The 27,277-nt window shown below is 48.4% G+C and overlaps 2 protein-coding genes across 5 annotated transcripts in view; one reads left to right on the top strand and one right to left on the bottom strand.

The window, feature by feature from the left end:
* Positions 1–27,277, bottom strand: part of LOC6599209 (AF4/FMR2 family member 4) — a 79,335-nt gene that overhangs the window by 24,029 nt on the left and 28,029 nt on the right. For all 4 annotated transcript variants that reach the window (XM_026992479.1, XM_026992480.1, XM_026992481.1 and 1 more), the window contains exon 2: positions 5,962–6,008. The gene's annotated coding sequence lies outside the window, so the exon portion shown is untranslated. The remainder of the gene's footprint in view (positions 1–5,961; positions 6,009–27,277) is intronic.
* Positions 13,146–14,167, top strand: LOC6599205 (DNA topoisomerase 1). The gene is made up of 3 exons (XM_026992483.1): positions 13,146–13,763; positions 13,825–13,919; positions 13,992–14,167. The coding sequence occupies exons 1-3, from the start codon at positions 13,185–13,187 to the stop codon at positions 14,047–14,049; spliced, it is 732 nt and encodes a 243-aa protein (XP_026848284.1). The 5' UTR covers positions 13,146–13,184; the 3' UTR covers positions 14,050–14,167.

The raw sequence follows: 27,277 nt of genomic DNA, 5'->3' as shown, positions 1-27,277 counted from the left end.
GTCGGGGCCAGACCAGAATAGACCAGAGAGTAAAGCCGGGAAAAGTAGAGAAAAGCTGGGGGATAATGCGAACGAAGGCAAGGAACAGGGAGCTGAGAAAGGAAAGCAGGGAGCCAAAAGGAAAACATTGTACAAATATTCAGAGCACTTTCCACATTCATTTATTAAGCAAACAAACAGACAGCAGATAGCAGACAGCAGGAAGGTCGCCCAGGAGGGCGGGTCAGCAAGGGGTAGTGAAAGCGGAGATAGCAGCGAAGGCAGGCAACCCCAAGCAGGCGTCAAAGGTCGGGTCCCTTATTTATTTCCAATTCCATTGCTGTGTCATTTGTCGGGCAAATGGTTTTGCCCCCCCCCGAAGCGATGACTCCGATTGGGTTCTGTTTGGAACGTTCCATTCCGTTCCATTCGGTCTAGGCCCGGGGATGGATGGATAGATACACATTTCGAGATACTTAATTTCTCCAAAAGATCGCTTGCATATTTTTCTCACTTCAAACCCTTGCCAAACCCGTCCTTCCGATTTCCTTCCTTGCTAACTCAATCTGAAAGGTGTCTTCAGGCACTAGATCGTTCCATAGGGAAACTGTCGGGAAAATGACTTTCCTTAAATCTTAAAGGAGAATGAGTTTCCATTTACCACTAGAGTCCTCGAGCAGGAGGGGGCGGGGAGATATCGACTCCTTTGCCGCGGACACTTTAGCACCTCTCAGATCCAAACGGTTATCCCCGGCTTGCCACAACTTTCGTTTCGTTTTTCAAGAGTGCAACGAGTCTATCGCCTGCCGTCTCTGCGGCTGTCAGTTGCCGCTGCCAGTCGGTTTTCCGTTTGCCGGAAGCTTACGAATTAAAGACCCCGCCAGCGTCGAGTTCGCCCAAAGGCACGAACGAAAAACAAGAATTAAGGCCCCGCCAACGAAAGTGAACAAAAATAAATAAAAAAAAAAAAAATCAATGGAAATTTATGTGACTCAAATATAAAACAATTTTTATTCCAGCCACCCAGCCCACCCCTTTCGCATCATTTTTCCTGCTTTTCCTTCTGTATGCGATATTTTGCACAATTTCTGTGGATGCAGCATGCATTGAAAATTCTCCCAGGAGCCCAACAGCCGGGAAGAAGTACGGGTACTGCCACTGCCACTGGCACTGCCACAGCTACTGAAATTGGAGATTGGGGATTGGGGATTGGGGATTGCGAGAGAGAACAAGTCGAAATTCGTGTGCATTGTGCATGCTTAATTGAGTTGTCCTCGCCTCCCTATGTATGAGCGGAAGTGGGCGCGGACACACGTGCCTCTCCATGTGTCCCTGTGTGCCTGAGTGTGTGTGTGTGTGTGTCAAACAGTTTATCGAGACACCCCGAGCACCGGTTCCAGTCCCAATTCCAATTCCAATTCCATCCCCCATCCCACCCCATCTTCAGTCCCAATCCCAGTAAACACCCTACGAATTCAGCCCTACGAATCGTCCTCGGTCCGTAAATCGCGCACATCGCTTCAGTTGATTTCCATGTCACTGACAAAACACATTTTGCTTTCGCCTTTTGTGTACATTGGTAAATGCTGCATGGGGGCATCGAATATAGCCCATAGAACACACATAGTGCCACACGGGGAGGCGGAAGGGCAGATACGAATATGTGTACGTACATGTGTGTACACATGTCCCAAGGAAGGGTCAGGATGGGACATTTAAATTGGTCGACAGGCCAGCAAATAACATGCAGAAGATGACATCTATTCTAAGGATTCCCCAATCTATTGGAGAGTGAAAACAGGGCGTGGGAGTGGTAAATCTATTCCGAGTGTTTCGACTATGAATTTAAGGTCTTTTTCTACATATCAGACATCCCATATTCGGTCACTAATTTAAGAATAATCCAACTCAAACAACTGCGGAATTCCACCCTTGTACGAGTACTGTCTATAGTAACATACGGGAATACAAATAAAAGGGTTCCAGGGTTGAGGTTCTTTTGAGAACCTCGGAGAACTATTGTTCAATATATGGAAAAACTCTGACTGGATTCAGGACACTCGTATGGGATTCGATGTTGTTCAAGGCTGAAGGCTGACGGCTGAAGTTTCATTCGTATTCATTAAAGCCCATGGGCGAGACAAAGTTTCCTTCGCTCGTTTCGAAACTTAAGAGCGAGTGAGTGCCATTAGGAGGCGGGCCAGAGAGGGGCGAGTGCGAAAACTATTTTTATTAATTTTACAAATGAACACTTGGCTCTCCAATTCGATGCGGCTTGAGCCGGAGCACCTCCTCCTTCTCCTTCTCCTCTCCATCGTCATCGTCATCATTTTCCTCGTTGGCCGTCGTTAGGAGAGAAAGTTTACCAATCCGCAAAAATGATTCCCGACGCTGATAATACGACTGACATTGGGGCCAGAGGGTCTCACGGATGGGGGAATTGGGTTTTGGGGTTGCGTTTGGTTAAAGACGGCGCCACAGAAATCGCTCGGTTCAATTTTGTTGGGTGGAGGATGGATGGTGGAGGGTGGAGGGAGGAGGGAGGACTAAAGTTTTCACTACTTTGGTTTTAATTTCCCAAATTGCATTTGGCGGCGTTATTTATTCAATCCACTTGCTGCTTTCAACGGGAATTGGCCGTAACGATGATGCCAACAAGGAGCACGATGCCGCAAAGGAGCACGTGGCAGCGGGTGGCAGCGGGTGGCAGCAGGTGGATCGGGTGGCAGTGGCAGTGGCTTTCCTGGCGACAAAACTCGTTTATTAACACGATTCTCGGTGCAGTGCGGCGTGCTGCCATATAAAATACTTGGCTGCCATCTACGAGTACCGATGTCACTTCTCCTCCATAGTTCCAGCCCTCTTTCCCCCACTCCCCCTTAGCCCACACAGCTCTAATCGATTTTTGATGAGATTTTTGTATTCAATTTTGGTTTTGATAGGCAACGACGACGAACGCATCCCGATTACGAGTACGGAGTGCTAAACCGGGGTGGGGTGCTCGAGGGAGGCGTCCTGGATCTGGGCCAGAGGATGGGGTTTTGTGGGGGCATTGCAGGTACGGTGTACAGCAGTGTTGGTAAGGATTCAGTTAACGGAAGGGGCTTGACGGTCTGTTTGACTGGAACGCGGCAAAAGCTGGCGATAATGGCATCAGCAGAAGCACCGAAAAGGAAATGGAGGAGCAGCTGGAGGCACCAGTTAGACGGCGAGTGGAAACAGTGGAGCTTGAAGGAGGTTCAGAGTCATAACCCGACCAGGACAACGATGCCATTGACATAATTTTCCACGGCTTTTGTTTGGATTGCCAATGGCTGTTACAGCTAAGAGGTGGCGATACAGAGAGGGCCTGCTTATGGAGGAGTGCAAGGCACAACGGGGCAGACTACAATGAGAGTCTAAGAGCTGCTGAGAGGCATGGGTGGCATGGGTGGCACGGACGGCGTGGGAGGCTTGGTTTTCCCTCCCCGCCCTCTGGTGCTTAAGTAAAAGTAAACGGTTTTCCCTTGTTTGGCTTTCATTTGGTTGGAAATTGAGCGTTCGAGTTGATTTACGCAGTGGCTCTCATAACTGGTCTAAGGTTTCCCCGCCAGATGACAGCCTCTGCCTCCCTTTTCCGCCGGCAGCAGCCCACTAATGTACTCCAAGCCATGGAAACTGTTGGCAGTGCATTTCCATGCATTTTCTGTGGGTTAGTCACGTGGATGACTGCCGTCTTGGAACGTAATCGTTGATCTCACTCTCCCATTTCTCCCATTGTGTTTTCCCTTCTTCTCCGCGTCTCTTTCTTCTTGGCCCTCATGAATTTGGGTGTCAAATTCTTTGGTTTTTGCATTCGTAGGAATCGTACGAGTAAAGCGAGATAATCACAGCAGCAGCAACGACAGCATCGCATTGACTGTCTGATTCAGCCTGCAGCTACTGCTCCTCCTATCGCTTGTCTCTGCTGCTCCTGCCTCACGCCTCACGCCTCCTGCCACATGCCTCTTGCCTTCTGCTGCTTTCTCTTTTCATCCTCATTGAAATTGGCAATTTCGTTTTCATTGAACGCTGACGAAATGCATTTCCTGAAATGAACAGCGACAAGGACGAGCAGCAGAGCCATAGATGGCCCAGGAGGAGGATGGACCAGGATCAGGCACGGAGAGGATGTGCACATGGCGACGGCGACAGCGCCTGGCACAGAAACCAAATGGAGCGAGATGCCAGCAGGGACTCACCCAGGCCAAAGGGAGAAGTAGAGGTACGGGTGGTGGCATAGGGAGCCGGAGAGTGGTGGCTTTGCGAAATGTCAAACGTTGCCGCAAGGACGACAGCCGGAAGTGCAGCATGGCCACTGGGCAATGCCCCAAGCTCTAAGGTGGCATGTGGGAGGGGCCATGGGAGCCTGGGGCTTGGATGGGCCATGGGCCACTATGTCGCATGCCATGCACAATAAGTTTAATATATTGGCATTGACTTAAGCCCTGGCCAGGTGCTCCTCAGCAGCAGGTGAACCAGGTCCAGTGCATGAGACGCCCAACGTATGCCCTGCCTTTGCCTCTGCCTTTGAGTAGGAGATGGAAAAAGACAGAGGCAGAGACAGAGAGAGAAAGAGGATTGTCAAGGACTGTGCCACGCCTGTTTGTGTCCGTTGCAGCTGATTAAGACATCCTGGCCAATCCTCTGGCACCTGTGACAAGCGTCTGAAGGAGCACTTTAATTTGTGTCCTCTCACTCGGACACTCGGATCCCCGAACTATCAATGGGTCAAGCCAGAGGAAGGATGCCTTCTTCTTTAGAAAGAACTCTACGCTTCGAAAATCTGAGCAGATAAGTGGCTTCTCTAAACGAGTCTGAATCCAATTGGCACTGGGCCTCGTCAGGATGAATTTTGATCGGGTTTTATTGGGTCTATTATGCTGTTGTGCAAATGGGACTCGATCTGGTTGGATTTACATACTTGAGCGCCAGAGTGCGCGGCTTCCTTGTAGTCCTTTTCATATGTTGACAGAACCACATTACAAGTTGGATAAATATTTGCGTCTGTCGAAGGCAGAACAGCATTTTCGCATATGTCTAAGTAGAGCCGCAGCCCTTGCCGCGGCTCACAACGTTCCCGCTCGTTTCTCTTATGCTTCTGTGTATTTTCGGGTGTTTTTGGGTTTTGTTTCATAATTCTGATTGATATCTTGCTTAAGTATTAGGTCTTAGTGCGACGTCCTATTAGGTGATTCGATGATTGGTGTAAGCGGGCTTTGTTCTCTTGGATGTTGAGTAAATTCGACTTTGACCGGATTTGATTGGAAACGGGTGTTGGGCACAATTATGTAATGTGCCAGCAGGCCTGAGTGGCTCCGATGAATATGGTTTGTGGTGTGTTATATAATTAATATAGCCATCGCTTCAGTTAGTCAAATCAACCAATTAAGAAGATTTCAACTTTCAACGGCAGACATTATCGTCGATGGTCGTATGAGATTTATACCCTTCTCGACGGCTTCAAGTGTTCACCTTTAGTGCGGCTGATTTCCCGAAGGGAAACTTTAATTTACCCTCAGTTTGGGAGCCACAACAAAACTTTTCTCGATTTACGTGTATACTCAAACAATGTCCGCTAATCTTTTGCCCGGAGAGAGGGCGGAGAGGCGGCTGCAGAGATTTGTGTAACTCTACTCGAACTGCAAGCCTCGTCCCCGCTCCATTTCTCTGGCAAACTGACCTCAAAACTATATCGAAACTTTTCGCTGCCAGTTGCTGTTGCCGTTGCCGTTGTTGTTGCTGGAGCTGCAGCTGGAGGACAATCTCTGTTATCCGTTCGATGTTGCAGCTCCCTCCAAAACTTTGTTTTGCACACACACAGCCGAGAGAATGCAACAAATCAACTAGAAGATAGCAGATACTTTTCCGATTCGCCCCCAGTCCCAATAACCAATACTCCCCCCGTTGCCCAGGCCGTTGTTTGCCTTTTGGGGTAGTCCGTACTCGATGATTGAAACTTACCGAAAGTCCTCGAATTACAACATGAAACAGGTCGATGCCGTAGACACCTGTAAGGAGAAGAGAGGGAGAGCCATTAGTTGAGGGTTCTTGACAAGGCTGTCAATTCATTATACTCGTATACTCCCAGACCCAGCCCCAGACCCAGGCCCAGGCACAGGCACAGCCCCTCAGGGTATTAATGATGCAACTGTCAAAGTTTTTCGAAGTCGAGACTGTACGGGACTGTACTGCCGCCTCATTAGCAGGTACAGTTGCCGCAGTTGCCACAGTTGCTGGTGCTGCTGGTCTTTAGCTCCTTTCGCAACTGTTTCTTCCTTTTATTTTTGGTAAATTGAAAGGAATTAATGACAGCTCTCTTCCTGCCTCTCTTTCGCTTTCACAGCGTTCAGTGGTTCGTGAGGTATTGGGCGGGGAGCGGGGGAGAGGTGTGGGACGTGTTGCCACCACGTCAAAGACATGCCAAACATATCACGTAAAACATTAAAATGTTGCCAATGGAAATACTCCTGGAATCCGGACAACAGAACGCCAGAATGGAAGCGAAACGAGCAGCAGCAAGAGATTGTTGGGTGCACAAGAAAAGAGCTCCACAGAAAATGCAAAAAATAACGCAGAAAATCAAATAAAATGAACGAAATGAGTGGAGGTCGAGTGGTGTAGCGTGGGATGAATGGCAAAGAAAACAATTAAAAGAATTTATTGCTCGAGTTTAATGAATTTTCAGCTTGTTTGCACGCACACACACACACACACACACATAACTAGAGGGCTGGCTGGTAGAGGGGCTCCCTAAAGGGAGTGGAAGTGGGAGTGGATGGATGCCAGCTCAGCAGTTTGTCCATTTCCATTTCCATTTCCATTGAATGCTTGATAGGGTTCGGGATGGTAAAGTGTCTGCATGGGTGCTTCAATGCTTGGGGGATGCCTAAAAAGCGAGATGCCACAGGTGTAAAATGCCTATAAATCTTTCCCTCTTTCCTGACTCCCCTTCCCCAACCCCCTCGTGTGTGTGTGTGTGTGTTCCAGGTACTCTGTGTATGAGAATGAATGTTATTGTTGCATGGCTTAATGAAGTTTTTGTTTCTCCCTCGTCCTCGCCCTCTCCCTTTCGTTCTCCATTCCTGTTCATCTTCCGCTCATTTTTGCCTTGGATTAGAACAGCTGCTTAGACCGAAATTGATGTGGAGCCCAATCCAGAGATGAGACCCCTGCCAGATGGCGCTACTGTCTGCCACACGTGGCCGTGGCGCGGTCGGGGTCGGGACCGGGGCATTTTCGGAAATCATTTTAAACGGCTCTGATAAAATGCTTTTGCTTTGCATTTTTTCCTGGCCTCACTCCAAGCGGAATTTATTTGCGTTTAGGCAATTAACAAAGTTTGGGATTCCAGGTTTCAACCAGGGGGAGGAGGGGGTTTCTTGGAATTATGAAATAAATTATAAAATGTTTTTGCTCAGTGAAATCTACCATTTGGGGCCTTAACTGTATGATATGAATATCAGTTAAGGATTTATTCATTCGACATGTATTTGACACACCGATACTTGTAATATGTAGTATATCCTTTAAGTTTACTCGTATTTCTAAGTAAGATTTATTCTGAGCCATGGCTCTCCATACGGAACAATACCGTTTTCGTGACTAAGTATTGTCGGTCCTAGTGGGGCATGGCCAGACAGCGAAAGAGGATGAAAAGTGGAAGGGGAGCGGAGGGGAGCATGAGGTCAGGCAGCCTCTTGGCTTCAATTATGAAACAATAAACAATTTGCTTTGTTTTTTTTTCTGTTTGTTTCTTTTACTCTTACCACCATCCCTCGCTCTTTCTCTTTCTCTTTCCTTTTCCACATCTGTCGCTGTCCCTCTTTTCATACATAAGTATTTCTGTATCCCTCTTTGTTACCAACGCTCTATCGCTGTCGTTTTTCTGCCCGGCGGCTGCTGTAAATTGGCAGCAACACCTCCCATTTCATTTCATTCCATCGCTGTACGTACCGTTCCCATCCGTTCCACACCATTCCGTTCCAGCCTCTTCAGAACCCACGTTGTCATCGCCATTTCGCCGGAAGCGGATGTTTGATAAATTCTTTGTGTCATTTTGTGTTTCATTTTTATTTTCGTGTTTTTTTTTCCTTTCTTTTTTTCGTTGGCTGCCATGATAACCATCCCCCATCGTGCCCCTGGGTGCTCTGGGCTCATGCAAAATATTTTAATTTAGTTTGGTTTGGTTTTGTGTATCTCTTTATCGTTTTTCCATGTTTTTACAGGGTTTTTTTTTTGTTGTTTGTTGTTTGTTGTTTTTGTCAGCTAAACCCAATTTGACGGGTCACCCACTTCGGTGTCCTCTCTGCAGTACAGTCCTCCCCGAAAGAAAAGTTAATTTATCGCAACATCGTGGCCCTGCCACCAAATAGTTGCATTGCTTATAGATTAGCCACCGAGGGAGCTTGCCCCCCGTAGCTCCACTGTCCATTATCCAGCAGGTGTGTGTGCCGCCTGCACAATCCGCAGTGGAAGGGAGAACTCGAGATCTCGAGACTTGGGCCAAAAAGTTTACGCAGTATGGATTCAGGCCAAAGGCAAAAGTCAATTTGCCAAGGTTGTCTGGTCTTAGCCCAATATAAAAGAGGGAAAGAAACCGTCGGAGATGGTCGTAAATCTTGGAAATTGGCACTGGCCACTGGTCACTGGCCGCTTGTGGGGGGCCCCGCTCTGGCCTCGGGCCAGACCCTTTCGAAGGCCTTAAAAATTCATTTGTCGGAGTTGAAAAATTGAACGATTCTCGATTTGGAGTTGGACTCCAAATTGGTTTGGGTGCGGATGCCGATGTGAAGGGGGAGAACTCTTAAGGCCAGTGGAAATTGCAATCTGCTGACAGCTCGGAGTAATCGGTGGAGGAGAAGCAAGCAGCAGGACGCTTCGACTCCATTGTCCTGGGCTGTATTGTGTCCCGTTATCGCAGTTTGCTCAGGCAACGATGAGGTCAGGATATTAAGGATTAATTTATGCAACGATTTCTTTGCGCAACGTGTTTATCAAGAGTCCCCCACAACAATATTGCTGGGTACCCAGTATCGCCCAAACTCACACAGAAATTGAGAAGTGTCCGGGACAGGATCCATGGCGAAGGGAGCTCAATTAACCGGACGATGGAGCGCCCCAGCACTCGCTCTCCGATTCCAAAAACTGCCACTGCTGGATGCTCCATTTTTCTTGCTTAAATCTACTAGAATCAGCCACAAAAAACTCCAAAATCGAACTTCAATTCATGTCAGAGGATGTCAACAGTCAGAAAGAGAGAGAGAGAGAGAGAGAGAGAGAGAGAGAGAGAGAGAGAGGCTGAGCGGAAGATGGGTCACATCGAAGCATCCGGTTACCCTGCCGCAGAAGGTTTGCTCGTTTGGGCAATTGAGACAGCTCTGGGCATAATGTTTCCAGTCTATACACTTTATTATCCACTTCAGAAACATAATAAATAGCAGTTGAACAGGTTCTGGTGAGATTCATGACCAATAAAATTACTGAACGGAAGTAAAGATTGCCATATTTCGAATAAGGAACAGTTCAACATTCTTTACATATTTATTCAGGGAAAAGTTTCCCCTCTGGGATACGTTCTAAGATCTTTTCTCCTATAGAAGATGTAGTCTCCTTAGTTAGGGCATCCGAAATGGCAGCCAAAACTGGGGACAGTTGGTAATTTGCCCTATATTTTGTCATAGAGAGAGATGAAGCAATAGAAAGAGAGGCAGAGAGAGACAGAGACAGAGAGAGAAAGAGAGTGAAATGCATATGGCATAAAGGCTGACTGCCTGGATGGATGCCGGGCTGGTTCGGTTGGTTGGTTGGTTGGCTGCTCCCACAGCTCCCACGAGTGCTGGGATCAGGGAGCTGACACTGGGAGCTGGACGAGAGAGGAGATAGCATTTCACTCAAGTGAACTGGGGCGCAACAAAACACGAGAGTCGGGCTGCTATTGCCGTTGCACTGTTGCACTGTTGCAAGTGAGAATGCATCATTAGTGCAGGAAACCGACAAGCGGCAGACGAACAGACAGACCGACAGACCGACAGACACAACCAACTGCGAAATGGGAATATTCGTACCATATTCGCGCACGAATCAGAGAAGGACGATGCATAGAGCGGGTCTGGGTTCGGGATACGAGACGCCACCAGACGGGGCAAGACAAGCGAAACCATGTGGCAAATGAGGCTAAAACACAAGTGAAGCCAGGCACAACCAGAGACGTCGCCAGCCATCATCATCATCATCGTCCTCATCCTCATCCTCGCAGAGTGGCAGTGATGGATGGATGGATGGATGGATGAAGGCAATGGATGCATCCAAGCAGTCAACGTTCCCTCCCATGTCGTGGCATTGATATCCGACACTGGAAGAGCGGTTTACGGTATAGGCTTGCAATCGTTGAGAGGAACGGCACAGATTTGGGGCTCAGGGCCTACTCTTACGAGTCCAATTTTCCAACACTAAACACAGTAGAATGCAATGCTTTCCCAACCGAGTCACCTCTGACATTTGTGAGTACACAATGCATTAACCAAGTAACCAACCACCCTGCCCTCATTTTTTCCCATTCAAGGTCTCAAGGTCAATCCCCAAGAAATATATTTGGGGCTCTGGGGAAGATGAGGTAGAGCGCCCTACAGTTCGCTACTATCTTCTCCAATGCGGCTTCTTTAAGATCCCGCATCTGGTGATCCGTCCTGCCCCTCAACACCCCTCCGACCAGCCCAGCCAGATCTGTGCTGTGCTGTTGGTGGAAGGGATCCAAAGCGATACATCCACTGATACATGTCTGGCATTCCAAGTTGCAGTTAAAGAAGAGGGACATATGTATGATCACTTTCTGCAGTATCCTTACTATGGCGTCGTTCCATAGATCCATCCCCGCAGAGGGTATCCATTATCCATGCACCCTGCGTCCAAAATCTCTCCAATTCCATCCCATCACAAGCCCATAAACAACTGAAAAAGTGTGGCCGAGAGTGCGAGAACACAGAAACAGTTCAAGTGCCTACTTTTGGCGTACCAAAGCACTTAACAGTGTAACAGCTAACCCTGGGACTCCCCCTCCATCGTTCCACCATCCACCATCTATCATCCACCTCGCCTTGAGGCACCACCCACTACCCCTCGCAGCTCTCTCTATGTTCTCCTTCCTATCCCCTCTGTCATGCCACATCGCATCTAGCCGCGATTTTCGCAATGAGTTTCACTTAACTTTTGCGTCACTTAAATGTAATTTGTGCAACTTTTTGGCGCAGCCTTTTCCCCTTCTGTATATCTGTGTCTGTGTCTGTGTGTGTGTGTGGGTGTGTGTGTTGCCGTTGTTGCACATTCGATCGCATTCGCTGGAGGCATCGCTTCGTTCGGCACTTTTGAGTGCATTTCACTGTAATCAAGCGCCCACTTCAAGCCCTGCCCACTCCCCGTCCCTCTCTCTGGCCCCCACGCTGCTCCTTGCAACAAGCCCTGGCACTGGTGTTGCATTTCATGCATTTTAGCATTTCATCATTTGTGGCAAGCTTTTGCCTGCCAACAACAAAACCCATTTTCATACCCAGTGCCCGTCGAGGGCGTATTCGTGTGGATGTACGCTACCAGCGAGAGAAAGAAGCATTTTCACACTACCGACATGGCTCTGAGCAGGGTCACCACTGGAAGAGTTCATCTCTTTGCCTTTCATTACGATCCCCCGACTATTTCGACCCAAAAGTATCCGTAAGCCATAGGACTGTGCATGAATCTGATTGGGATTGGGGTATCTGCTGGTCGGAGGACTCCACTGCAACTACTTGTTTTTCCATCTCGATTGTGAGATTTTGAGATTTCGAGAGGGTGTGCGGATTGGCGTCAAAGTCCCTCCACTCACCCCACTTGCCGTGCAGGGCGCCCCGTGCAGGAGGGGCCTTTTAATGCAGCCGCTTAGCGCGCGTGTTGCACTTGGCTCGAAGAGAGCTGTTGCCGTTGTTGGTGCTGTCGTTTTGTTCTGCTGTTGGCAACAATACCAGTATATTCATTATTTATTTCACTGACCCAGTTTCCGGCTGGTCCATGCCAGGTCCAGTCAGGCCTTGAGTTCGGTCCTATGACCGGCAGGCCTTGAACAAAGGCTCACCTCACTTCAGACTTGTCTGTCTGGCAATCGACAACAAACTTCACAGTTCATACCAGATATACAACATACTACAAGTATTCAAAACACCGACAATGGACCGGGACCCTTTAAAAGACGTTACCAACTTGCAGGAGGCTAAAAGGAAGAACCCAGTGATTCTATCAGACATGGAAAGCCATCAATCAGATGGCCCAGTATTCGAAATTGCAAGCTGCTTCGAAGTCTTTCGAGGATCAGCTTACTGATGGGCAGGCGACAGAGTGAGTACCATCTGGAGAAGGGACTAGATCGTAATGAGTCATGTCATGGTCCCTCAACTTCTTCCACAGCTTAGCCATGGCCCTGGCGCTGGCCCAACCTCAGCCCCAGGCCAATGCCAAGGCCAAGGCGAATGGTGGGGACCAGTCTGAGGAGTACTCCGATGCCGATCCCTCCCAAAACGCCAACTCTTGGCGCTGCGTCATTTGTTGAGCCAAAGCCCGCTCTATCTTCAATTTTAGATGTTCATGTATTTTTTGAATGCTACAGATTTCACACGGCACACAGAACACAGAAACACACCACACAAGACCGGCAGCCAGCGAATAAACAGACTGTCAGCATCGGATTCTCTGTTTTGGTTTGGGATCTTCGAAGTTCTTCGAAGCGTGGGAACATTTAAGGCTCTGTAGCCTTCAATTAGTAGTGCCACATGCCACAGATGGTCCTCGTTCGTTGATCAGAGCTGTCCGTGAAAACGGATCAAAATTCAGGAAGTATCTAGTAGGAGAGATCTACGGACAGCAGAGCCACTTCTTGGAATTTCACCTCGGGGTTTTCAAACCTCTTCCCGTCGTCGGCATGAAATGCCTTTTACTGCAACCGATCAGCGAGGAGCTTGTGGTTCTTCTGTTGGCCACAACACGAGTATTCAGTATTAATTTATTTCACTGGCCCGACTTCCACCTGGTCCATGCCGTGACCCGATTACAGGGTCCGGGTCGTCAGGGTCTGGGCAGGCCTTGAATCGGATAGACGATTCATTTGTCACAAAAACACTCTCCAAACGAACAAAAAAGATCCAATAGAAAAAATATTCAGTACAATGAATCGGAATCCTCAGGTATGCAGTGCGCGTGTAGGCCAAGAGGTTCTCCTAGATGCGGAAGAATCAGAGTTGGTTCGTTGTCGGGACACAGCTGTTTGCCCATACGTGGAAAACTCCGAGTTGGCTCGCGATAAGACCCCGGAGAGCCCCCTGGAAATATCTCCACACTCGAACAATCCAGAGATTTCCGAGAAGCTTCAGAACTCAATGTCGGGATCCGGAAAGAGCACAGCCAATGGCCCAGACGAGGACGACTCACAGCTGGTTTGCAATTCACAGCTGGGGTCGGATGAGGACCTAAGCATTGGCCCATCCGAGGACGACGAAGACGACGCCGACGACGCCGGCGACGCCGACGACGAGGATGACGACGAGGACGACTACCAGTCGGGCGTACAGATCATAGAGATCCTTAAGACTCCCAGGGGAGTCGTAAAAGTGACCCGCGTTAGATCTGAGATCAATATGCGAAAGAAGCGTTGGGAGGACAAACTGAACGCCTACAAGGGACTGGTGGAACGCAACCACGAGCTGCACGCGATCTACGAGGAGAACCGACTAGCAGTAGCCGCAGGGGTAAGTGCTTCTTCGGCTTGTCCTCCTGAAACCCATCTAAAGCCAGGGAGCCTTCCTGCAGCTGGCTGAGGTTACCAGAGAAATGGACGAGTTGGGCTGCTGGCCCGAAGATGTCCCGGAGGGTCCAGGGGACGGCGCGGTTGGGAACGAAATGGCGTAAGTTTCATCAAAAGAGAACTGAGAGAGAGAGAGAGAGAGACTGAATTGAAATGTTTAATCCTTTATCAGACTGGTCGAGGCAGATGAAAAGCTGAAATCATTCCGAGATATGTGCACTATTTGTTGAGCCATGAGCTCACTCTATATCCTCCCGGGGTGTTTATATATTTGTTAATGTTGCATTGAGCTTAAGACACACACACAAGACACTCCTTTAGGACAGCAATAAACTCATGCAAAACAAATCACATCTCATTGGATTGGACGGTAGATAGTAGGTTCGATGGGCTTAAAACGACGATACCGAACACCGTCAAGGGATGGAACAGAGTTGAAGTCCATCCCCGACAACGTTGGGCAGTAATCGGAAGAACAAGTTGGAGTTCTAGAGGAGGCTTTCATGGCAAATGGGAGAGAATCCCAGCCGGGCAACAATCCCAGTGCCATGACAATTCTGCCGCCCCGGACAAGCAATCAGGTTCTTCCTGGGACAATTACAAAAATTTAGATTATGGTTTTTTGTTAGCCACAAACAATGCAGCTTAAACGGGGCGAGAGGCCAGGGGCAAGGCGCTGATTGACAGGAAACAACGCCAACAAGTTGTTGGCTGTTGGGGCCACAAACAAAGGGAGGCGGCGCCCGAGCTGTGGCTGTGGATGGGGCAGGAGCAGGACCACGAGCACGAGCAGGAGCAGGAGCAGGAGAGAAGCATCTGCTGAGCGAAATGGGGATGAATTAACTTGCATTGTGCCGCCGCAGACAAAGCCCGAATCGGGCAAAAGCTGGGGGCAGGATAGAGGGACACAGAGAGTCAGAGACAGAGACAGAGATGGAGATGGAGATGGAGCAAGCTGGCGGTGCAACTTATGCAACGAAATGTTCGCCGCCGTCCGCTGCCATTGTGCGGCGGCATTTAAAAGCTACGTCCTGCTGCCCTGCCCGTGCCCCTGCCACAGAGCCATCTCCTGTGCCAGTTCCTGCGGAAGTCCGCACAGGCTTGCAGACAAAGTTCTCCTTTTATGCCAGGTAATCCAAAGTTCAAGGCTATGTGGCATTTGTGCGTAGAATTTTCTACACTCTGGACATCCTGGACGATCTGCGAAGATGTGGTTGCACCATAAGTTTCCCTTGCTATTAAATCCGCAAAAATGTGTCTTCATCCTATAATGAATCGCCGAAAATGGAACTCGAGCCCCGCATTACTTTCAGGCTGCTCGTAGCAGGTAACTTTTCAGTCGGAACACTCGACTGTAACCTTGGTGCAATGCAGCCGCTTTGTTGAGATAGTCCGAGTGAAAGACCTACCATTGGCCACTCCACTGCACCGTTGCCTGCCCCGTCCCACTCCTCCCGGCAAGCACTCTTCTCTCAATAGCTTTTCACTCGTCTGGACCGGACTGGCGTAGAGGCACGCGCAGGAGATGCAGAGAGCAGCTCCAGCTGTTGGTGTTGTTGCCGCTGTTGTACGGAAAACACTACAAGCGTAATAGTGGCAAGAGCAACAGCGAAAACAACAACAACAAAATTTGCGAGAACAACGGCTGGAACAACAATGAGCGGCTGCTTCTGCCTCTGCCTCTGCCTCGGCCTCTGCCTCAACGTCGCTGCCATGTTGCAAAAGTAATTCAATTTGACTTTTTGTTTTGATGCTGCCGAGTGGCACACGGCACGGCACAGGGGATGAGGATCTGCTGCTCAGGGGATTGCCAATAGCCGAGCAAGAACAACGGGAACTGGGAAACTTTTTTCCGAGGGCGTGGCTGAAGAGGCCTGACCATGACTGTGCATAAACTGCACTCTGCAGCAGCCGACAGTGGCAGTGGCGGCAGCTCCAGTGGCCAAGAGCAAGAGCGTCAATTGATTTAGCCATTGAGTTATTACCAAGTTGGCAGTCCTCGCCCCAAGGCAGCCATTTTTTCTTCTACCTCGTTCTCCGCCACTTCCACTTCCACTTCCACTTCCACATCCTCTTGGTCCACGAGTATGCCTCCTCCTATCACGTCGCTTTCGTGATGCTTCTATCATCATCATCGCTCTCTCTCTCTCTCTCTCTATCCAAAGTTCGTGCCGCGTGGACTCGCGGGTGCGCTTGAAAGGTCATTTAAGAGGCTAAACAAATTACAGTGACAGTGACAGCCGGAGCTTTACGCCTGAGAGCCCCAAGGTGGCCGGAGTGGGGCGCTTGGGAGGAGAGGGAGTCTTTCACGTGGCTTAACCGATTGCCACTCAACTTTCGGTAAAGCTTTGAGGCTTCTGTACTCATGGAAAGTGAAAAATGTGTGAGAGTGTCTGACGGGAAAGTGGTATTGGGGAAAAGGTTCTACTGGACAGCAAAGGGGTATAGAGCCAGAATGGATGGAATGGTGAACCGCTGGCAGGATCATTTCCTTGCGTGTTTCCACAGCTTGAACTGATCCCCAGTATCAACTCGATTTGATTGTAGCTCTTGATGGGCCCAGAGGCGCCACAAAACCGCAGTAAAATTAAGACTTGAGGCTACACATTCGCTTTGAAATGCTATCCACTGCATGAACCAAAACCATGCCATGCAAATACTCAGTCATCCCCATCCACCACCCCCTCCGGGCGGCAGAGGAGCAGACTTAATGGCATCCATATGATGCCGTTCTCGCATACAGTCCATAACGCCCAGGCAAATCACAGCTGGCTCCATATTAATTAAATAATAATTTCAGCAATTTGATTTTGATTGCATTTACTCATCCGCCCGCAGCCCGCAGCCCGCAGCCCGCAACCGCCTTGGCCCCTTTGTCCCTGCGTGTATCTCAGAGAGAGCTCTGGGCAAATGGCCTGGAAGCCACAAAAGGACTGCGCCAGAGAAAACACCTTAAGTGAGTTCTCCCTGCTGGTGTAGGAGCCGGCTCCCTGGGGAGGAGAGAGTATGATTTGTGGTCAAGGCGGCCGAGGACAATGAAGAAGCCATAAGCCAAATTAACAATTAAAGTAAGCCAAAGCCCAGGCAGGGCAGGGCAGGGCAGGGCAGCACAGAGATACAAAGGGAGAAGGGAGAAGGTGCAGACAAACAAACTTGGCCCAAAGCACACACAGGAGCAATGGCAGTGGCAGCAACAGCAGCAGCAGCTACGATGAGGAGCGGCATGAGGAGATGAAGAGATGAACTGAAGTGAGTGGCAGGGCAAACAAACAAAGATACTCGTATTCGGGGAACACGAGCGTTACAGGGAGTAGCAGCCACAGCTGGGACTGAAGAACAGCTCCAGCTTCAGCTCTGTCTCCATCTCCTTTTTCATCGGCTTTGCCATTGCCATTTACATCAGCAGCTCGGTCACAACTTTTGCGTTTTGATTGCTGAAGTTTTGTGCGGCGGGAAGGCCATAATAGTTTTTGGGATGCCGACATGACAACACACTCGGCCTCAGTCTTTGGCCTTCGGTATGGAGGTGGCAGGATTGAGGACAGCCTGCAGAGGCAGTAAATTGCATTTAAAATGCCATAAATTAAAAGACAGAACCTGGGCATGAGAACGGGGTTGGGGGGCTGGGGGGATCCGGGCAGCGTATGGTGGGGGTGCCGCGGCTGATGGTGATGGTGACGCAGTTCCCACTTTTCGTGCGATGGCTATTAAAATGCATTAAAATGGTTTTTAATGTCAGCTGCATAGACAGAGTGGAATGGCATCACACACACCCACACGCATACACTTGTCTCTTTCCAGCTAAGGTCACACGCATACACACAAGCACACTTGTAAATGCTTTAAACGATATTTCCGGAACAAAAAATTGATATGAAAACGTGTCGGCAGGCAGCGCTTAGCTGCCACACACACACACACACACACACACACACACACACACACACACACGCTTTGAGCCCTTAGCCCGCCGTTACCCTACCTGACGTTCCCCTCGCCACGGCTCTGCTAATCCAATTTGTCATAATTAAATTACTTTAAGCCACTTTCCAGGACGCCTTTTTCCAGAGTGCCAGCCCCACACAGCAACAACACACTCTGGAAAAGTTTTTGGGGACCGCTTTTAGCGCGTGCATAAAGCTCCATTAAGGGCGGAAGGGGCAGAACAGAAAGTGCAGCCTGCTTTCAGGCGCATTAATATCGAATGAGAAATAATTACAAGTGCTTAACAAAGCGATTTCGATGCTCATTACGGGCCCATTCCCACTCTCTGCCATACCTTCCACCACCAGATATCCACCAGAGAGATAAGCCCTTCACAGACACAGGGCGCACACACACTACGGCGGTAATAGCGCCCTGCTATATGCATACACATAAACAGTTATTAATACGTCAAGCCGTTTACGGGGACTGGCAATAAAATGCAAAAGTGCCTACATCTCCATCTCCCTCTCCCTCTGTCTCTGAGGGATACAGCCAGGGCTGGGCTGGGTCTGGGAGGGGGTTTGTTTTGGATCAGCAACCCCGTGTGTGTCATCTTTCAGAAGGGAAAGGGTTCAATGGATCAATGGATTGCCCTAGAACCCAGGCGAACCTAGAGGCGTCGCAAAATATTCAAGAATGGGCTGCTGTTCGCTCTCGATTAAATTCTGACAAAGAATGCAATTAAATTGAGTTGGCAGCGTATTCAGCGTATTCAGCGTTGGCTTAGTGCGACCGATTGGCTGGAAAATCTCACATAATTGGAAGCGAGCAGAGGCGAGTGAAAAGAATCAATTTAATTGAAATTGCGCATAATAAATGTCCAAATGAACGTGTTTACAAGCCTGACATGGCAAACAAAATGATTTCCGTTGACAAAATTACTCACTTACAATGCAATTTCGATGATATTCACACACACATATATAGGTGCATTTCGGCATATAGTATATAGCCATGCGATTAAAGTGTTATTGGAGCTCGGGCTGCCAGTAAATCATTGACCGAAATTGGTGCGCTTCAGTGGAGAGCCGAACAAAAAAAGGCGTAAATTAATAAATATTAAAATGTCCGGGCATTGCTCGGTCTCTCTCTCTGTTGCTCTCTTTTAGCTGACTTACTCATCTGGCACTTGAAAGCGAACGAAGCGATAAAAAGCACAAGAGAGCAAGAGGAAGATAGAACAAACAAACTTCTGAGCCATTACGCAACAAAATGGTGTTAACAGCGCAGCAAAAATGGCGCCCAACCAGAGCCGACTGAGCGACCAGCGCGATACCCCTTAGCTGGGGCACAGACCAGCCGCCGAGATTCGTGTACGCCCCGCTGCAGGATTGGTAATTTCCAAAGGGTATTCCCATGAAGCAAGTGAAACAATATATAAACAACAATTCAAATGCAGAAAACACTCGCACACACACACACCAACACTTTGCACATATTGAAATAATATTTTTACATTTCATGCTGCCGAAAGGGGAAAAAAAAGGGACACCCAAATGGCAGCACTTGCCGCCCAGCAGGACTGCCAGTGCAGGATGAGAAGTAGAAGCAGAACAGAAATATGCAATGATAATCAGAAAAGCAAACAGAAAAAGAGAGGAGCAGAGCCCAGCCCGGACCCGGACCCGGCCCCAGACCCGGACCACCAGCAGCCACATCCACATCAAGAGTTGTTGGTTTTGCCTCTGGTTTCTGGTGCTGCTGGGGCACTGCCTCTGCTGTTTGCCAGTCAATCAATGCACATAGTACACTGCGGTTGCACTCCCCATATACTAAATGTCCATATGTGGGGCTATCTTTTGGTGGCTCGCCCACCCACAGACCCCGGCATACTGGCACTCGTGCTCCCACTCGCATGCCCACAGACTAGCACTAATTGTGATGGATTAATTGCCCCAGTCAGGGACAACGATAGGATATAGATGCATTTTTATGGTTTCTCCAAGCTCTCTCGTTCTCCTGCCCCTCCTGCTCCTAATGGGCTGGGATTTCCATGCTCTGCTTAATTCCGTTTGAGGATATTCCTTTCAACAGGTCCATTTGACCAGAGGTGCACCGATTCTGCCAGGGATGCAGGTCGAGTGGGGTCGGGTTACAAGCATGCCCGGTTCAGTCGGATAATCCTCAGGAGCGCTTGAGGAAATCTGATGAAGCTTTATACACACTTGAACTGCAACTGTTCAGCAGCTCAGCTGCTCAGCTGCTCGACTGTGGCACGGACAAAGGGGAAATCATTAATTAGAGACAACGAACCAATGTTCAATACGAGTCTTGACGGTTATTGATGTGAGACTCAAGATAGGAAAAACTGCAATGGTCTCTGCAATAAGTCAATAGGGAAAATCATAGGATTCTTCTGCCACTTGGGCAGAAGTGCCCTCAAAATGCGAATAATAATGCAAATCCCTAGAGTTTTCGACAGCGAAACCTTTGGGAAAGATATCTAGAGATATCATATGGTCTTCGATCAATAGTTCATACTTTATTATAGGTTTTGTTTGGTACATGGAATCACCTTTGCAAAATACTCGACTCCACACCACTCCACACGACTCGACTCGACTCCCGTATTAAAAACATTTCAATTAAATTTCAATTTATTTTTGCTAGCTCATTGGTTATGCATGCCAATTAATTTTATGCAATTCTCTGGTACGTAATATTTTCAATTATTTCCCTGCGAATGGGATACAGGACCAGCATAATATGCCAACAATTCAGGAGTACGCCGTGGTACGGGCGTGGCGTGGCCATACCAATCCCCACTCCCCAACCACAAGCATCATCAGGCCCGTCCCACGGCCGCCAGTCCCCAGCCGGAGCCCACTCGCTGTAATTAATACAGTGGGGGTCTTAAGCGGCCTTTCGGAGATTGGTTGGCTTCGGGCTCGGAGCAGGGTGTAAAACAGAGGAGGATTAGAACGGAACAGCAGTGTAGAGCAGTCTATGGCTGGACAGGATATGGCCGGGTGCAGGCACAGGGACAGGGATAGGCACAGAGACAGCAACAGACATATTGAATGTCCAAAGACCAGACAAATAGTTGCTCATGTGACAATCGCAAGGCCAGAAAACTACACAACTGGAAATGGCAACGGCAACGGCAACGGCAACGGCAAAGACAGTGCAGTGGACTGCAAAGGGGTAGCATCTAAAATTGCATTTAAATAATGAAAATGGCTTAAACAAAAGGCCAGGCAAACAAAGGCAAACTGCAACCAAAATGGCCACAGATTGCCAGGGCCAACAAATCCCGGCTCCGGGCAAAACGAAAGGAAACGAAATGAAAGAAGGCAACGATGGAAACGATAGAATAGCCAAAGGAATGGAAGGAACTAGCCTAGTGCAAATCAACAACATGTAAATACAGTCGGGCCAACGTTTAACTCCTGACTCTGGCTGCCTACTCCTACCCGCAGCCATCCAATGCGAATCCTCTTAGGACTCCCACCCAGCCACAGCTCCTCCAATCATACTGTTTCAGAGCTGTCCCGCACGAAGAATACGACAATTCGCTTGCATTCATTCATTAGGAAATGCCTTTGCCTTCGGGAACTCATGAATAAATGAGTAGAATGGAATGCCTTTAGCCCACTTTAGCCCCACCACACTCGCACCCGCACCCGCATTCGCACTCGCACTCACACTCGCACTGCCATTCAGTGCTATCGTGTGTCCGGGGTCAATTTGAGACTCACCTCATTAGCATTCTGTTTGTGCCCGGACCACGCGGCGTATGCGTAATAAGCGACACCACCAAAACGATGCAAATAAGAAGCTAATTAGCCGACGAATTTGATGCCGCACATAAACACAAAGAGGGGGCGGCAGCAACACCCATGGCCAGTCGCTTGGATACACACAATGATCATGAATTGCGAGTGGGTGAGCGTCAAGAACCCGAGAACCCGATGCCAAAACCAGATTTCAATTCGGGTTTTAATGCAAAGACTTTCAACTTCTGCACTGCTGCACAAATTTCACAGCACGATGCATGGCATAACCATTTCAAAATCGTTGCCGCCTTGGGACCCAGCATTCATGGGACTTTTCGGCAATGTTTCCTAAGCGCCTTAAGGCTGCGGCAGCGGCAGCGGCAGCGACAAGGACAGCGACAGCGACAGCGACATCATCGCTGCTTGCGATGGGATAGCCCAGAAATTTGTGCACTTTCCACTCATCAGCTGTCAGTTGTCGCCTGTCAATTGTCAGTCGTCACTGGGCTGCCTCGTGTGGCCTGCTAATGCGCATTTGCACTGCGATGCGCATTTGAATGATGCAAGCAGCTGGAGAGTGGCAAGTGGCAAGTGGCAGCTGGCAGGCGGCAGATAGGCTGCTCACTAATTGCCACAGATACGAGCGAAGACCAGGCCCGACCAGAACAGCAACGAGTCACAGGGACACCAGGGATTGTGTTCAGTTCAACTTTAATTCAAATCAGACTCTGGAAACAGAGCCCCTCCGAGTCCATGGCACCCGAATTCGCTTAGTTATGTGGGTTTTCTTTGGAAATTCAAAGAAAGATAAAGCAACACTGGAAGGAATAGGGAATTCCATCTCAGAAAAGGTCCCTAGGCGATAGATAGGCTCATTCTCTGTTTCGTGGATCTCTTTGGACATGGAATTCGAATCGCCCTGGCCTCAAAACTGGGACAGGGACAGGGACAGGGACAGTGAGCGGTCGTATTGTCAGGAAGCCGATGTGCATGACTTTGCTGATTGCTTCCGTCTTGTGTCTCGTGGAGGTGTGGTCGCGTCGCTTGGAGCTGCGTTCCATTGGCAATCCAATTCGATGGGGCTTCTGGGTAAAACCCATTTGCCGAGTGTCGGCAACCGCAACTTTGCGGCCTGCGTTTATGCGTGTCCTGAAATCACGGCGATTGTTTGAACTCACTCAAAGCAATGTTCGCCAAAGAAGATAAAGAATGGCATCTGGTTGGGTAGTAAATACTTTATCTTGGGCGGAATGGCTCAGCTTTAAGCTTATTCGGATCTACTGCTTTTCCAACTCAAGGATCCATTGCGCCCAGCCATGAACCATTTCCAATCGGAGCTCCTATCTGCATCATCATGAATATTTCACAACGTGTAAACACAATGGATGGAATCTGTTGGTTTAATAACGAATTTTCACGACTTTTGCTATTTCGTAGATGGAAGATTCCAATCGAAATCATTTTCGCCACACTAAGAGAAAGAGACAGAGAGAGAGAGAGTGTGTGGCAGTAGCAGTGGGAGTGGTAGGAGGTGAAAACCACAGCACAATGTCATTAGCGCATGTTGGTGTCCACTCTGTGTCCGTGTGTGTGTGTGTGTGTCGAGCAATAAATTTCCAATTTTCGTGCAATTTTCGCAGTCAGGAACACCTCCATACCTCCACACACACATAGGTGACCAGAGCGGCAATGGGCAATGGGCAAGGGGCAATGTGGGGCGTGGGACAGGATATGGCGCATGGGGCAGAGCAGGAGCTTGCTGCTGTACAGCCTGGCGTACTCATAAATACATTGACCAATAACATAATTTTTGTTTGTGTTGGTATATTGCCAAATGACCTCGTTACCCTATAGTGAGAGAGAGAACCAGAGGACACACCGGATTTAATAGAAAAACAGAAAAGGAGCAAAAGAGAGATCGAGTGTGAGAGTGAGAGCCAGGGAAATCACTGGCACAGGACATGGCAAAACAGGACATGGGCCTGCTGCGAATACCCCGTTTTCAAATACCCTTTCGGATCTATCGATCCTCTACAAAAAGAGCTTTCATCTTTCTTGTTTTTCTAGAGCTGCATGGCACATATATGATCCTTCGTTGATAGTTATGAGCAGATACTTTTACGGTAGAAACAGATTCTATAGTACCCTCAAGACAAGGGCATACAAAGGCCGAGAGGCCGAGTGGCGCGGCCGAACGTGTGGCATATGGCATATGCTGGCTGCGCCAAAACGGGCCAGGGTCCGGCTGGGTACGGGGGCAGGGGCAGGGGCAGGGGCAGTGGTGGGTTAGCTTTGTGGCAGGGGGGCAGGGGGCAGGGGGCAGGGGGCAGGGGGCAGGGGCCAAGCGGATGTTAGTAGAGGCCCGCTCGTTCGTTTCGCTCGCAGTGCGGCATTATAATTAATGGGCATATTGGGGCATGTGCGGCATTCCCTGGAACATCACCCCCCCTCCCCGCCACTCGGTATGCGATTTGGGATATTAAATGTAACGATGCAAACGACTGGGCGAGACAGTTGGCTATGAATATGCCATGCAGTGTGTGACGAGCAGCTCCAATCTCTCTCTCCTCTCGCTCTCCCTCACTCTTTGGCTGCCTCTATGTGTGTCTGTTTGCGGGAGCGAGAAGTGACAGAGCGGGTGTTGCAAGGTGGAGCTTGTGTGGCTGCTGCTGTTGCTGCCACAGCCACAGCCACAGCCACAGTCACTGCTGATGATGATGATCACATGCTATTAAACCGCAATACAATAGCAATTTTCAAATAAATGATTTATGGCTCTGCACATGACACACACAGCTGTCTGCGTCTGTGTCTGTGTTTGTGTCTATGTCCGTGTCCGTGTCTGTATCTGTATCTGTGTCTCCACTTGTATGCGTGTGTGTGTGTGTGTGTGTGTGCTGGCGATTGCCAAAAGTGCCGCAGTCCACAAAGGCCATAAACTAAAGGTCAGAAAACAGAATAAAGATATTGCGGTATAGACCGAGAAGATACCCTGTCACTGACACTTCGAATGGGGGCTCCTAGAAGACTCCTTAATCCCTTGCTCCATTAGTGGCCCTCTGGCAAGTTTGGCTGTAACCAAATCGATTCCCTCCCACCCACGACACGATCACAGGGCATGTGGAAGCTTTGCCCAAAAGAATGCCCAATGAATGGCCCAGCAGAAGGTCAGGGGTACTGAGTGCGGCAGATAGGAAGCTGGAGAAATGCTGAATGGGACAATGGGACAATGCGACTGGGCGGTGATAGGTGCCTGGGGGTGGGGCATTGATGCATGGGCCACAGTTCATGAGGTGGCCCGTAAGTCGATTTTGTTTGGCCAATTGTTCGACTCGTATCGAGTGTATTAGGCAGCAGAAATGGCCTCGGCACAACACCACTAAATGCAAGCCAAATATTCAATTTCATATTCTATAATCCTTTTTTTGTGCTTCCTCTGCCATCAATACTTTCGATTCATAAACTGAATTTAATATGTATAATGCATAATGTTTATTTGTATTGAAATTTGGGTGGAAATTGAAAGTTGATTGAAATTTAATTCAGATTTGAGGTTTCAAAGAGGTATCACTTTATTTGATATGATTTATTCATACACTATCGGAAAATACAATAAACATTCTTTCTTCTAGTGTAAGGATGTAGATTTTTCAATCCCAAAATACTTGTATTCAAATGTTATCCATTACATAATTCATAGTTTAATGAACCCTTTGGCTTGATACACTTAAGATGCATTTTTTGCAGTATCCTGCAATTGAAATTGCAACACAGAAATGCAACAAATTGCCAATAATTATAATTACAGATGAGCGAGCAATGGTAAGGGAAATCGCTTTGGTAATTAATTGCATTACACGAATCCCTAATGAGATAAATGGAAAGTTTAAGTGTTTCGTATCATTTTTGCCTTTGAGGGTAAATTGGTGTGGTGTATGCACCATTTGCCAGGACGAGCCGCGGTCCGCGGCATTGCATCTGCTGGGCACACTGGCACACGCAACCCGTCACCCGTAGCCGGGACTGATACTGACGGCACCTGTTCTTGGACGTCGTCCTACTCCGTTTGCTGTCCGCCCCCACCTTAGCTCCTCCCCTTTCCCCCCCTAAGTCATAACATTTATGTTTCTACTTTTTATATCCCGACAAATCAGCGCACAGAAGTGGAAGGAATAGCTGCTAAGGGAGCGTGGTGTATGGGGCATGGGGTACTGTCATTGCCAAGAAGCCGACGGGTACGTTCACCTGTCTCACACAGATACACACACACACCCATTGACGTTGATGTCTCCATTTAGTGTGCGTTTTCTGTTGTTGTATATTTTAATGCAAAACTCGTTTACAAAAAGACAACGGAGAACAGCAGATATGAGGAGAGAAGGAAAGGCTGAGAGGATGAGAGCGAATGGCAAACGACATCGTCATTTGCTGCTCAAACGTTTGCGTGACAGCAACCACCCAGCCGTCAGCCATCGTCCGGCCCACCACCATGTTGGCTGCCATTTTGACAGATGCCAAACGCAAAGCGAGCAGCAAAGCGCAAAATTTTGTATTTGCCTTTTGTTGTTCCACTGTCCGCCCGACGGCAAACGACATCAAGCCGTGTAAAAGGATACCACCATCAGGATACCCTAGATGCAAGCTCTGTTTGATGGCGGACAAACGACAGATGAGACATCTGTGGAATGTAAAAAACCATACGGATCGATAGTCTTGCTGAGCCGGAATTTTAAAGCACATTCTTTGTGGCATATTACAGAGTTTCCCTGTTCGAAGACATGTCAAAGAGAGCTGGATAGTAGAAGGTAAAGGTAAAGATCCCTGAATGTCCGCTCACAATGCCCTCCCATATTCGATTACATTACAGGGTACCAAAAATAACAGAAAAACGCAGCGGGCAGGCACAGATCCGTGAGACAGGGCGACTGGGGGAGAGCTCATAGAGAGAGGTAAGCTCCGTAGCAAGTTTATGGCTCTGGCTCGGACCGAGCGTCAACCGTCGCGTCGTTAGTTTGTTTTTACGACTCGTTAGCAACCGCTTCCCCGCTGCCCCTCTCCACACTTCCACCTCACCGGGACACCATCGCTACTTTTGGCCATAAAGATTAATACCGGGGGCCCCGCCGACCATCCGGAGCGATAGCAGCTCTGAGGTCATTGCAGTGCCGCGAAAAGTGCGGCAATTGCCGCGAGTACGAGTATTAGTGCAATTTCATTAGACGAAAGCCACAAAATGAAATAATTAATGGTGGAATGTAACCGAAATAATTGCCAGCCATAATTGGTCGTGCCCGTGCCCGTGCTCGGGCGGGTCGGTCCGAGGTGGTTAATGATTTATAATTTATTGAACTCAAACGAAAATTGTTACAATTAAATGCCGAACTTCAATTGGAATGCCTTTCTAAGCGGTCTATTAATTATTTGCCAAGAAACGGAAAGGAAAGGGCAGTTCAAAGAGAGAAAGAGAGACACAAGTAGAGAAGCACTGAGAGAAAAATGGCATGGTAAACCGAAACACATCCCATATTCATTCGGCTTTTAAATACGAAAATAACGAAATAAAATACAATTCATTTTAAAATAAATATATTCTATTAAATTTTGTAAGAAATATTTGTATTTTAATTGTGAAATATATTTATATTAAATATTTTCATATTAATATTATTTTAATTTTGTAAGAAATATATTTGAATATATATATATAATAAATATTTTAATTGTGAAATAAATATATTAAATATTTTCACATTAA

The sequence above is a fragment of the Drosophila persimilis genome, unplaced genomic scaffold (genome assembly GCF_003286085.1).
Source record: "Drosophila persimilis strain 14011-0111.01,24,50 unplaced genomic scaffold, DperRS2 tig00000735-arrow-arrow-pilon, whole genome shotgun sequence".
Classification (NCBI taxonomy): domain Eukaryota; kingdom Metazoa; phylum Arthropoda; class Insecta; order Diptera; family Drosophilidae; genus Drosophila; species Drosophila persimilis.
This window is presented reverse-complemented; position numbering and strand designations above follow the sequence as displayed.

Bases quoted from the DNA above. Each gene is read 5' to 3' on its own strand.
- LOC6599205 (XM_026992483.1), top strand. From the start codon at position 13,185: ATGAATCGGAATCCTCAGGTATGCAGTGCGCGTGTAGGCCAAGAGGTT. The intron at 13,764-13,824 runs GTAAGTGCTTCT...GCCTTCCTGCAG, and splicing joins GACTAGCAGTAGCCGCAGGG to CTGGCTGAGGTTACCAGAGA. The intron at 13,920-13,991 runs GTAAGTTTCATC...ATCCTTTATCAG, and splicing joins GCGGTTGGGAACGAAATGGC to ACTGGTCGAGGCAGATGAAA.